The sequence below is a fragment of the Ictidomys tridecemlineatus genome, chromosome 5 (genome assembly GCF_052094955.1).
Source record: "Ictidomys tridecemlineatus isolate mIctTri1 chromosome 5, mIctTri1.hap1, whole genome shotgun sequence".
Classification (NCBI taxonomy): Eukaryota; Metazoa; Chordata; class Mammalia; order Rodentia; family Sciuridae; genus Ictidomys; species Ictidomys tridecemlineatus.
The window spans coordinates 63,478,575-63,491,223 of record NC_135481.1 but is presented as its reverse complement, the minus strand read 5'-3'; the positions used below and the strand labels follow the sequence as shown (position 1 = coordinate 63,491,223).

Below are 12,649 nucleotides of genomic sequence, written 5' to 3'. Positions count from 1 at the left end.
GTCAGCAGACTAGGGCCATGGACCTCCACTGGGGGGAGGGATGTGTGTGACTGGTTTATCTCAACTTGCCAACCCCCCACCAAGGCCTGACCTCAAGTTGCCTGGGATTATGGCACGAAGGGGTCTCTCTGGCCTGCTTTGTTTTGCTTTGAAGAGTTACATATTCTTCTTGAATACAGGAGGCTCCTCCTCTTGGTGCTCTGTCCCGGGGTAGGGCTTGGTGGCCCGTTTGGCCACGCTCTGCAGACACCTTCTCACCAGCTTGTCCCCCTTTTCTCTCCCGGCAGCTGGAAGGATGGCCTTGGCTTTTGTGCCTTGATCCACCGACACCGGCCTGAGCTGATTGACTACGGGAAGCTGCGGAAGGTATATACACTCGCCTGACTTCGTGCCACCAACCCCTGATCCCCAGGCCTCCAGCAGCTGGGGACAAGGCTTAGGGAGGGCAAGACAGGGACTCCACTCTGAGAGTGCCGGCTGAGGGATGTTGGCCCTGAAGGCTAGCCAGACAGAGCCCCATCTAGAGGCGAGCAGCAAACCACCCTCCCTGAATCTTGCTGCCCAAGAACCAGCATAGTGGTTAAAGGGTACTGGTTGTGACCTTGGTGAGACCTGTCATGAGCATCTTGGGAAAGGCTACCTCAGGAAAGGCTACCTCGGGAGCTCTCCTTAAGCTTCTGGTTGGTGGTCTAGAATGGAATTGGAATTGGAATGTCACCTGTGCTGGAATCTCTTGGTGAGGGGGCTTAGGAATGATAGCCTTATGTTTCTCACATTCATCTTGATACCTAGAAGGCACGGTGTTCAATAAAGACCCCACCTTGCCTGAGCCCCAGGAAAGGACTGTGGCTAACCAGTGGCCAAGCAGGGCTTGATGTTGCCCTGGCAACTGGTGGTGGTGGCAGGTCCCCTGTTCTGGGGGTGTAGGTGAGCAAGCCACTAGAGGGCTTCTGTGAGGGAGGAAAGGAGGAGATTCCTATTTTCCATTTGTCTGCAGGGCCTCAGCCCTAGGAAAGGCCTCTCTGCAGAAGGCCATTGGCCTGGCCCTGTAGGTGGCCTTGTGCACGGCTGTACAACAGCCTTTCCCCAGCTAACCTTTTGGGGAGAAGGTGGATCCTAGCTCACTAGATCAGCTGCTTTGAAAGGGAAAGAAAGTCCATTTGAGAACCCCCTGGCCTGCCTGGAAACTCTGTGCCCAAATCAAACAGGTCCAAGGTGGGAAACCCTACAGTCAGCGACATTTTCTTTTGAAGGTGTCATACACGCCTGCTTCCTGTTGCACTGCTGCACTTTGGTGATGGGCGTGTGTGTGCCTGTGTCCCTGTGGGGGGTGTGGGTGTCAGCAGTCAAGTGAACACACAGCCGTTGCCTGCTGTCGTATAGAGAGGGGTCTGTGCTGTCCGTGCCTCTGAAGTCCCATCCCTGTCCCAGAGGTCCCATCCGTCTTGGCTCGTTGGGAGTCGAGAGTCCAGGGGTCATCAACTGGTACCCGATGGTGCTCTTCCCACCCTCTGTCCCTCTCTGGGTCTGTTGACTTGCCCTGGCACATTCTGCCCTTTTTGGCCTCCCCTTCTCTTTAGCTCATCACTGAAGTCCAGCCCAAGTCCCAGCACAGAGCCAGGCCCAGGGAACAGTGAAGGCCTTTTGGAACACACAAATGGCCAGAACCCCCTGGCCCTTGGGCACTGGGGACAGAGTCCAGGGGCTCCAGCTGGGAAGCTCTTTTTTTCTGGCCCTGGCTGTGGGAAGGCCCTTTGGCGGTCCCACATGGGGCAGCTGGGGCGCACCTAAGCCTGTGTGCTGGCAGCCGATGTGCCAGGCCCAGGTGGAAATGACCTTCGCCGTTTGGCTGTGTTTTTATCATCCTGGCTGCTGTCAGAGACTTTCCTAGAAGGACTCTACTTGCTCTATTTTGAGCAATGTCTTCATCTCTTTGTTGCTTGTGATTCTCATCTGAGTAAAACAGGGAAACAGCCCTAGGCTGGCAGAACCGGCCCTCTTAGATCAGTCTCAGGGAATAGCAGGGGAGTGGGGACTCTCCTCATGAAAGGTTTGGTTTTTTTCACCACATACATTAAAGTTCTTTAAAACACACACACACACACAAAAAAAAAAAAAACAAAAAACAAAGAAACAACTAGCCAGGTGTGGTGGCACACGCTGTGATCCCAGCAGCTCAGGAGGCTGAGGCAGGAGGATCCTGAGTTCAAAGCCAGCCTCAGCAATTTAGTGAAGCCCTAAGCAGCTAAGTGAGACCCTGTCTCTCAATAAAAAATAAAAATAGACCAGGGGATATGGCTCAGTGCTTGAATGCCCCTGAGTTCAATCACCAGGACCAAAAAAAAGAAAGAAAGAAAGAAAGAAAGAGCCCTCCAAAATAAAACAAAGTTGTGGTAAAATAAATACATAACATTAAAAAAAATATATTTTTAAGTGTGCAGTTCAGTGCCCTTGTATACACTCACATTGTTGTGCAAACATTGCACATCTAAAACTTGTTATGTTGCAAAACTGAAATACTGTGCCCCCTCACTCTCGCCAGCCCCTGGTCTCCATGAATTCAACCCTCTAGGTACTTCAAAAAAGTAGCATCCTATAGTGTTTTTCTTAGCATAATGTCCTCAAGGTTCATTGTGTTGGAACACGTATCAGAATCCCCCCCCCCCAACTGCGCGCCCTTTTAAGGCTGAGTAATATTCCATGTGTGTATGAACCATGGTCCACTTACCCATTCCTCTGTTGATGGATACTTGGCTTCCACCTTTGGGTTCTTGTGAATAATGCTTCTGAGAATGTGAGTGTGCGCATATCTCACCGGGACCCTGCTTTCAATTCTTTGGGGTTGTACACACAGAAGTTGGAATTGCTGGATCATATGGTCTCGCCACAAAGTGGCTACATCTCATTCTATTCCCACCATGATGACGTTACATTCCAATGCACAAGGATCCCAGTTTCTCCTCATCCTGCTCAGTTTCCTGGAAAAGTTAGCAGAGGTAGGAGTAGTTTAGAAACTGTGGCTATCTGAAGAAACCCCAAGATTTCATGAAATAAAAACAGGAAAGGGCCCCTGTTGTCCCCCTAACTAGCCACAGTTAAGATCTCCTAGCCCAACTCTTGAGTGACAGATGGAAAAACTGAGTCCTTGTCACTTACCCATGAGTCCCTCTGGCTGGTGGCTGAAACCAGAAGCCAGGACAGCCGATACCCTGCTCCCAGCATGTACTTCTTAGCAATTCTTTCCTATCCTGACTCAGGCTACAGGCAGGTATTCTCACTTCCCTGGAAAAGAAAATGAAGCTTAAGGAGGAAAGAGACTATTTTGAACCTCCAGCTAGTGACCCTGGTGATGAGGCCAGCCTTGTCCACCCACGGCTGTGCCCTGAGGTTGGAGCCTGGGAGGGGCTGTGGGAAGGCCCCTCTGCCCCCTAGTTTTGGTGGCCTCCTAGGGGTGGCCTGTGACTTGTCATGGCTTCCCTTATCACTGTTTCCTCCTCTTCTCCCTCTAGGATGATCCACTCACAAACCTGAACACGGCCTTCGATGTGGCAGAGAAGTATCTGGACATCCCCAAGATGCTTGATGCTGAAGGTAACAGTGTTCTTTCCCCTTTGGGACCTCTGGTCCTTTCCAGCTGCTCCCCAGGGGCTAAGAGGGGCCCCAGCAGCCTGCAGCAGGAAGGGAGAAGGCCTGGCCATCTGGGACCTCGTTTGAGGATCCCAGGAGTTGCCCACGTATAAGGGTTTCCATGGCTTCCTGAGGCCCAGAGGGAGAAGTGCTAGGCCGGCCACCTGGGTGGAGACAGGTCCAGGGTTTAACACCTGAACATCCTGATCACTAATGTGGTCCTGAGGCTGGAAACTCGGTGCTCCCTGGCCACTGCACCCAGCTTTGTGCCTCATACCATGCCCAGCAGCTCTGATGGGTGGTGGGGGGACAGAAGTTGTCAGGTGAGGGGAATCATGGGGGCCCGGGAGGCTCATGGCTGGGATCCATCTAAGTCTTCTTGTCTTTGTTTCTGCCCTGGACACAATGGCCACTTTCCTCTGGGCCTTCCCTGGGCCCATATGCTCAGACGCCTCTTCATGTCAAGAGGTTGGAAAAGGGATGTGAAAGTTGTCCCCTTTCCCTCTGTTCCCTGCCCCCAACCACCAGTGACATTTTAAATTAAAAAAATGGTGCCGGGCACAATGGCTCACACCTGTAATCCCAGCAGCTCAGGAGGCTGAGATAAGAGGATCATGAGTTCAAAGCCAGCCTCAGCAAAAGTGAGGTGCTAAGCAATTCAGTGAGACTCTGTCTCTAAATAAAATATAAAATAGGGCTGGGGATGTGGCTCAGTGGTCAAGTGCCCCTGAGTTCAATCCCCAGTACCAAAGAAAAAAAGTAAAAAATTTGATTAAGGGGACTGGAGTTGTGACTCAGTGGTAGAGCACTTGCCTAGCATGTGTGAGGCACTAGGTTTGATTCTCAGCACCACATATAAATAAATGAATAAAATAAAGGTCCATCAACAACTAAAGACATTTTTAAAAAATGTCATTAGGAAAAATCTCAAATGTCTACAAAAACAAAGAGAATAGTATAATGAACTTCTGTATATCCATCATCCAGATATAGATTATTAAGATTTTGTCACTTTATTTTTCTCTTTTTATTTCTGTTTTCTTTATTGACATATATTGAGTCAGATCTCAGCTATTGCATAACTTCACCACTACCTCAGAATACATACCTGGAAAATATTAACATTTTCTAAGGTAACCATAAAATAATATTTGTATTTAGCAAATTGACAATAATTTCTTGACATATCTATTATCTAGTTCATAATCAAATTTCCCTAGTTGTTTAAAAGATGTCTTTGAAGGGTTAAGGATGTAGCTCAGTGGTGGAGCCCTTGCCTAGCACCCACAGAACCTTGGGTCAATCCCTGTACTGGAAACCAAGAGCCAAGAGTTGTTTTGTTCTAATTGGGAGGCACACAAGGGTCAGGGGTGGCATTTGGCTTTGCACTTGGGGTGTCTCTTCTCTGCTCACTCTGTCATTCCTCCCATTGAACTTCTGGAGGTGGGGGCCTGCTGTCCTATGGAATGTTCTGTTTTCCCAGTTTGTCTATTGCTTCCTGGGGTTACGGCTTTTCTTTTTTCCCTGCCTCTTCCATTCCCATCAGCGGGAGGCCGGCTAGGTTCTGGCTGGGCATTTTGGTGAGAATCCTACAGGATTCTTTCTGCGTCTTATTGGGAGGGGTGCTGTGTGCTCATCCACTGGCTTTTTTATTTTATTTATTCATTCATTCATTCATTTATTCATTTATTTGCTTGTTCTTTTTAGTTATATATGGCTGTAGAATGTATTTTGACATATTACACACATGGAGTATAACTTCCCTGAAAGAACGAACAAGGCTTACCATCTGAGAAAATGCCTGTTTATTGAGGATCAGCTCTGCATATTTATAGAGCCAGGGGTGGTTTGACAGTTATGACAGTTTAATGGTTGAAGGGTTTGACAGTTGGCATGGGGTGCTTTCTGATTGGTGGGTAAGGATCATGTGAGCCAGCAGGGCTAGTCTGATTGGTGGATAAGGATCGTGTGAGCCAGCAGGCCTAGTCTGATTGGTGGATAAGGATCATGTGAGCCAGCAGGCCTAGTCTGATTGGTGGATAAGGATCATGTGAGCCAGCAGGGCTCACTATTGGGCAACTCTTCTTGGGGGATGGAGAAGTTAGTCTTTGGAGCCGGGATGACTCCTTCCCATTCTTGTGGTTGTGCGTGATGTGGAGTTACCCTGGTTGTGTATTCATACATGAACACAGGAAAGTTATGTCTGATTCATTCTACTCTCTTTCCTACTCCCATCTCCCCTCTCTTCCCTTCATTCCCCTTTGTCTAATCTGGTGAATTTCTATTTCCCCTACCCCACCCTTATTGTGAGTCAGCATCCACATATTAGATAGAACATTTGGCCTTTGGTTCTTTGGGATTGCCTTATCTCGCTTAGCATGATATTCTCCAGTTCCATCCATTTACCAGCAAATGCCATGATTTCATTCTTCTTTATGGCTGAGTGATATTTCATTGTGCATATATACCACATTCTTTATCCATTCATCTGTTGAAGAGCACCTAAGTTGATTCCATAGTTTAGCTTGTGAACTGAGCTGCTATAAACATTTGATGTGGCTACATCACTATAGTATTCTGATTTTAAGTCCTTTGGGTATTTGCCAAGGAATGGGATAACTGTCACCTGCTGGCTTTAACTCCCAATTTTTCTTGACAGACATCGTTGGAACTGCTCGGCCTGATGAGAAAGCCATCATGACTTACGTGTCCAGCTTCTACCATGCCTTCTCTGGAGCCCAGAAGGTACCTGGGGCCCCTGCTCCTTCCATGCCCAGCACACCTCATGCCGGACCCTGAGCCCTGCCCTCCTGCCTCTCCCACCTGCCTGCCCCGTCCATGCCTGGATGGATGGCCTCGTCTCGTGGGTAGAGTTAGTCCTGGCTCTTAGATGGCGTGTTCTCTTTGGCTTGGCTCCTCTCCCACCCTGCACCTCTTGCCCTCTCCCTTCCCCTCTCCCTCTCTCTTCTTCTCCTGTTACTGAGAAACTCAAGAGCTTCTGGGCCTTCTGGGACCAGCCACCTGGTGGAGGCAGGAGAGGCTGCATGTGTGATGTCAGCCTCCCGAGTGGTCCTGAGTGTGGGGAGTGGGGGTGGAGTGGGCTGCCGCCCTCCAGGTCCAGCTGTGTTCTTGTCAGTGCCAGGACTCCCCTTGAGGACGCAGTTTTGTCCCCAGTACCTCCACTTTGCACTCTGTGTTCCCAGACAGGATTGCGACCCTTGGGAGAAGGAAGGGAGAGAGGAGGTGGGTGGCCGTGAGCCCCTTCAAATGTCCTGGGCCAGGTTTGCTCCAGGAGGCCTCAGGTGACAGCTCAGTTGTACAGGTTCCGCACTAGGCGGGGCATCAGGATGCGAGGAATGTTCCATTGCTGAGGTTGGATAACAGATGTCCCTCCCCCAGGCCTCCCCTGAAGGCCGGACCCCAGAAGAAGCGGAGTTGCCCTGACCACAGAACCCTTCTGGCTTGGGTCTGTGGGCCTGCCAGGTGCTCTGCGTGGCCCCTGAGTGGCTTGTCGTGAAATGCAGGACAGGAGGCCCTTTCCCGCCCTCTGCCCGACCCCTCGCTGATCTCCACCTGCTCATCCACCTCCTGCCCCTCTCCCTCCCACCTCCCGTCTCTCTCTCCGCCTCTTGGCTCCTGTCTCGTGCTCTCTCTGTCCGACATGGCTGTTTGGGTTTGTGCTGCTGCTGCTGCTTTCTCCTCTCAATCTCTTCTCCTTCTCTGTGCAGATGTGTAGGCACGCTAAGGCTGGATGGGAAGGCCATGTGACCTAGTGTCTCATGTCACTGCCACACCTTCCCAGGTGCGCAGAAGGTGAGCTCCCCCTCGGCCTCGCCCACCCTCCCTCCGTCCTCTCTGGACACTCCGGCAGCAGGCCTGGGGCAAAGGAGGCGAGAGAAGCTCCTCCTCCCTGCAGGAGGACGGGTGCTCCCTGAACCCCGGCCAGGACACTTGACAATGTCAGAGGAACCCTGCCTCTGCACGGCCCCCACATCGCCCCGTGCACCGAGGCAGTGGATCCCCCAGACGGGAAGGACTATCACCCTAGCTCCTTGACCAGACCCAGCACAGTCCACGTCCCACGCAGTGGAAGCGCTTAGCTATGGTTTCCAGCTAGTCCCCTAAATACCCAAGACCCCTTTACCTCTGTCTCTCCCTCCCTCCTTCTTGCTTAAGCAAGGTCATCTTCTCAAATTCAGCCAGCAGCCAGGGCAGGGAGAAGTCTTCCTGCCTTCTCCCTGGTGAATAGGCCAGAGCCCTGCCTGATACCTCCTAACCAGGCCTGCCCTGGATGGTTGTGGAGGTTGCGTACTACAGAAGAGTAGCCGGCCTGTGCCACAGACAAGGGGGGTTTGAATATTTTTTTTTTTAGTTGTAGATGGGCTCAGTATCTTTATTTTGTGTATTTATTTTCATGTGGTGCTGCCACTGAGCCACAATCCCAGCCCGATTTGAATATTCGTGACTAAAAATTATCCTGCAGATGGCAGTAAAAACATCTTCTAAAAAATCAGTGTGACCTTTTTCAAATAATAGTGCTTTGGGGAGGAGGCACCTTTAAAAAATTCCACAAAGTAACCAGATGGACCACCAGCAGCCCGTTCCTTACCTAGCTGGGCGCCCAAGGCTAACCTCACCATCTACTGAAGGCAGGACTGCCTGTTCAGCCCCCTCTGGCCTGATCCTACTTGCTTTCTTTCTGTCCTGCACACCTCTGTCTCCTTGACCTCCACTGACCCTGCGCCCCCCACCCCACCTCCTAGCCAGGATCTGAGCAGCATCTCTGCTTGCTGAGGCCAGGCTCCCAACCTGGTGACCACAGAGAGAATGCCTGGCCCGTACCCCCCGGGCTGACTCTGCAGGGCCTTTCTCTCCTTCTGTCTCCTCCTCCACCTCCTCCCCTTCTTTGAGGGTTCTGTCCTGGGCTTCATGCCTGTTGACACTGGCCTTACCTGTCTCTGAAGTCTGTGTCCTGGCTGCTGCTGCTCGGAAGGGGCATGTGGTTGTGTGTGGGGGAGGGAGTGTGCATGTGTGTGCCGTGGGGCGGGAGCCACGGGGTGTGATATAGGAGTGTGTGGCATAGGGGAGGGTGGCGGCCTGCTTTCCCTCTGCAATCCTCTATACCTCCCCTGTGCCCTCGTCCCATTTACCCACCTCTGTTGCAATCATTTCATGCTGCTTTTGTTTCCATCTGAGGACAAGGTCACAAACTAGGGGTGGTGCTCCTCTGGTGTCTTGGGTGTCCCCAGCCACTTCTGAAGCACCTACTTAGAGCTAAGCAGGCAGCGGGCAGGGGTTCTCACCTCTCCTGTGGGAAGGGGATAATGGAGGAGGAGGAGGAGGAGGCTCTGCCTCACGTGGCCTTGGCCTTGACTGACTGTCTTGGGGGCTGGCACTGACCAGAACTCTTCCAAAACCCATGCCCACCCAGGGCCCTCCTTCCTCTCCTGCCTTTCTCTGGACAAACTGTGGATAGTGGAACTAGAAAGGCAGCAGGGGAATGCACGTGTGCGTTTGCACACACACGTACCCAGCACATGTGCCCATACATGTAAGTGTGTTGATTGACTTTCCTCGTTAAATGGAGACCAACTTCTGTCAGGCAGGCTTGTGTTGGTGCTAACTCTCTCTTGCTCTCCTCCACTCTGGGGATTTAGAATGGCTGGAGAGCATCTCAAGGTTTGGTTTATATAGTTTTTCCTCTGAAGTTCATGGTCTTTTGGGAACTTGTTTCTGAGAATCAGCCCTAGTCGGCAGGAGCTTAGGCTGATGCAGGTGTTTCTGGATGCTTTTCGGGATGGAGGGATCCATGGGTCCATCAGGCACATGCTCCACTGCTGTGGACTTTCTCAGGGAGGAACCCCATTCCTGCCCTTGGAGTTCATGGTCTGTCTGGGAAAGCCCTGGACATGGGAACCATCAGGCCTGAGCAGTGCTCTCGTTCTGCTGCAGATCCGAGCAGGGGAGGTTGACTGTGGGCTTTTCCTGAGCAGCAGCACTTGACCTTGGGGCTCCCAGGGTGGAATTGGGGTTCCCACTGGGAAGGGGCAAACACGGGTGGAGAAAGGTGGCTGCAACTTGTGCAGGGACAGAAGCCCTAGAAAGGAGAGTGAGTTTGCCTTGTCTGGCTGCTATAGAGCGGGGACCCCTGGGGGAGCCAAGGTGCAGCTGGAGAGAGGGGCTCCGCCACCCTCGGGCCAGTTCCTCTTTGGATATTTTATGTCACGTTGAGGACATTTCCTCTCTGGCCTCTACCTGCACCAGATAATTTGGTGCTGACTATGAAGGGAACCACTGGCTTGGGTTATGAAGTTCTCCAGTGCTAACAGCCCACAGTCCTTTTAAAACTTACCTCGGATACCAAATGGAGTGTCCTGCTGTGTGTTAAGCTGGATGATAGTAGAGATGGAAAGTAGGTCGCTGAAAGACATGAACGTACAAACTGCGGAACAGGAAACACAACTTCTGGTGTCTTTTCCCTGACACCTGGAAAACACCTTGCCTATTTTTGTGTCTTCTCTGCCCCCTGGTTGTCTGTGCTTACGTCATGTGATCTCATACCAATCTGTCCTCATCAGAAAGGCCCGGGCATTCTGGTTCTTTGCTTTGGGGTTCCAGAGCATCCCCTCTCCTTTGGCAGGAACCAACCTGAAGTGGGGACTTGCCTGGACTTCTTTTGAAGCTGCTTCCGTTTCTGCAATTCCCCCAGGGAGTGTCTTTCCTTCCTGGGACCACCTCTCCCTTGGGCAGTCTCTCTGAGATCCCTATGGTCTGGATGTCGCTGAGCGGGTGCTTCCTGGCTGACCTCTTCTTACCTCCTGGGAGGGGCTTGGTGGTAACTGAGCTTGTCCTCCTAAGGGAGCCACTTGACAGCAAGTTTAGCACATGCCCCCGGCACGCCCCTTTGGGCCCTGAGGAAGTCAGGAAGTCGGCAGTGAGGGTGAGGGAAGCAGCAAGGTTTCTTGTATTTCTCTAAACATCAAGTGTGGGACTGGGGTTGTGGCTCAGTGGTAGAGCGCTTGCCTCACATGGGTGAAGCATCAGGTTCAATGCTCAGCACCACACACAATAGATAGATAGAGAGAGAGATAGATAGATAGATAGATAGATAGATAGATAGATAGATAGATAGATAGGGATAAACAAATAAATAAAAGTTTTGATATCCATCTACAACTAAAAATATTTAAAAACAAAATCAAGTTTCAGGTTCCTGCTTCCGGGAGGTAACAGTGCTGACCTCTGAGGCAACCCAGAGATGTTTGCCCATAGACCCTCTGTAAAGAAAGTGTCCTTTGGGGCTGGAGATATAGCTCAGTTGGTAGAATGTTTGCTTGCATGCAAAAGGCCCTGGGTTCAATCCCAAGAACCACAAAAAAAAAAAAAAGAAAGTGACCTTTGGTTTCATGTGCAATGTCCCTGTGATCCCCAAAGGCAGGACTGTGATTGTGTTGGTCCTGTTCTCAGTCATCCTCTTCTGCTGAGGCCCCCCTGGGAGAGACAGGCCAGGACACAGGCTTGGGAAAGAAGTTGGATCTTTGTGAAAAGTCCCCTAGAAGCCCACAAGGGAATCTCCCCCAGACTTCATCCAAAGAAGCCCCAAGTGACCCTGGGGGATGGTGAGGCTCTTGAGGCCCATGGACACAACTAAAATCCCACCAACTCAGACCCCACCCATTGCATCAGTTTGATGACGTCACAGTATAGGGCCACGTCACAGTTTAGGGCGACAGAGCCCAGGATTCAGCATCCACCAGGAGGGTAGCGAGGTGCAGGTGGGCTTCTCCTGTCAGAAATCACAGCTGCAGCCGCTGCTCAGCTGTGATGGGTGGCTACCCGATCCTTTTCTGCTCATGAGGGCATTAGTGGCAGGGTCTGCGGCCACCCCACCTCCTTACGTAAATTTCAGCCTGAAGTCAAACGCCTCTGCTCTTCCTGGTCCTTGCCCTCAGTGGAGGTGCCCTCAGTGACCTCGGGTAGTGTGCCCGCCCCAGCCAGCCTCATGGGCTTGGTTTCCATGACCCTGCTGTCTTTCTGCTACCGCATCTTATGCACAGGCTCCAGGGGGGGAATTTCCCTCCTCAGGGCCTTTTGGGATTCCCCGTTATTACTCAGTGGTTCTCAAGAGGAATGACGCCAATCTGGAGTTCCACTGAGAGATGGCCATGGAAGCTCCAGGATGGGGGACAGGAGATGAGGGCCTCAGGATGACCCCTTGCCCCAGTTTCTGAAGACCTTGAAGTCTCTGTCCAAAGGACTCCTAGGTCACCCTCAAGCCATCCCCACATTTTCTTGGTGAAGTCCCAGCCCACTATCACACCTCGCCCTGTAGCATACAGTCTCTCGATTTTGCACCTTGAGGTGATGATCTCATTCTGTCCCACCCCAATGTATATCCCAGCACAGTCACTCACAAGGCCCGTGAGTTGCGGGGCCTGCATCCTATTTGAAAAGTTCTTCACAGAAAAAGCTTCTGCGTCTTCTCCATCATTCCTGCCAGTTCTAAGAGTCCTCATTCTCAGGTTCTTCCCTCTGCCTGGCCTCAGGTGGTCTTGCTGCAGTTGAAACCCTTTTTGTTGCATTCATCAACCGGCTGTGAGGTTTTGTCTTCCTTCCCTGTAAATCAGGCATCCTTTATTGGCTGCAGGTCACCTTTCTCTATATTCTCAGGATGCATCTTTCTCCCCCCAGGCATTATCTTCTCCGACTCTGGCTGTCTTCTGCCCTGTGGCCCCCAGAGGGCATGGAGTTCACTGTCCTTCGGTGTAGAGGCAGAGTGTACAAGGACACAACTCTATCCCCAAACCACCTAAGTGAAGTGGATCGAGGAACGTGGGGACCTTGCTGGAGTTAGGCTGCGGAAGATGGGTCTCTGAGGGGACTCCAGGCCTATGTCTGGTTACCATTCTGTCCCCTTTCTTTCCTCTCAGGGTTGAGGCCTGTCTGGTGTTTGTGTGCCCAGCACTTAGCTTTCCCAGCAGTGACCGTGCTGGGTTGATCCCTTGTCCTGCCCTGATTATGC

The 12,649-nt window shown here is 51.5% G+C and overlaps 1 protein-coding gene across 3 annotated transcripts in view; it reads left to right on the top strand.

Annotated features, from left to right (window-relative positions):
• Actn1 (actinin alpha 1) overlaps nt 1–12,649 on the top strand; it is a 92,284-nt gene that overhangs the window by 63,213 nt on the left and 16,422 nt on the right. For all 3 annotated transcript variants that reach the window (XM_005322826.5, XM_005322824.5, XM_005322825.5), the window contains exons 6-8: nt 288–366; nt 3,510–3,591; nt 6,287–6,372. In XM_005322826.5, the coding sequence (XP_005322883.1) occupies nt 288–366; nt 3,510–3,591; nt 6,287–6,372 (247 nt within the window). The remainder of the gene's footprint in view (nt 1–287; nt 367–3,509; nt 3,592–6,286; nt 6,373–12,649) is intronic.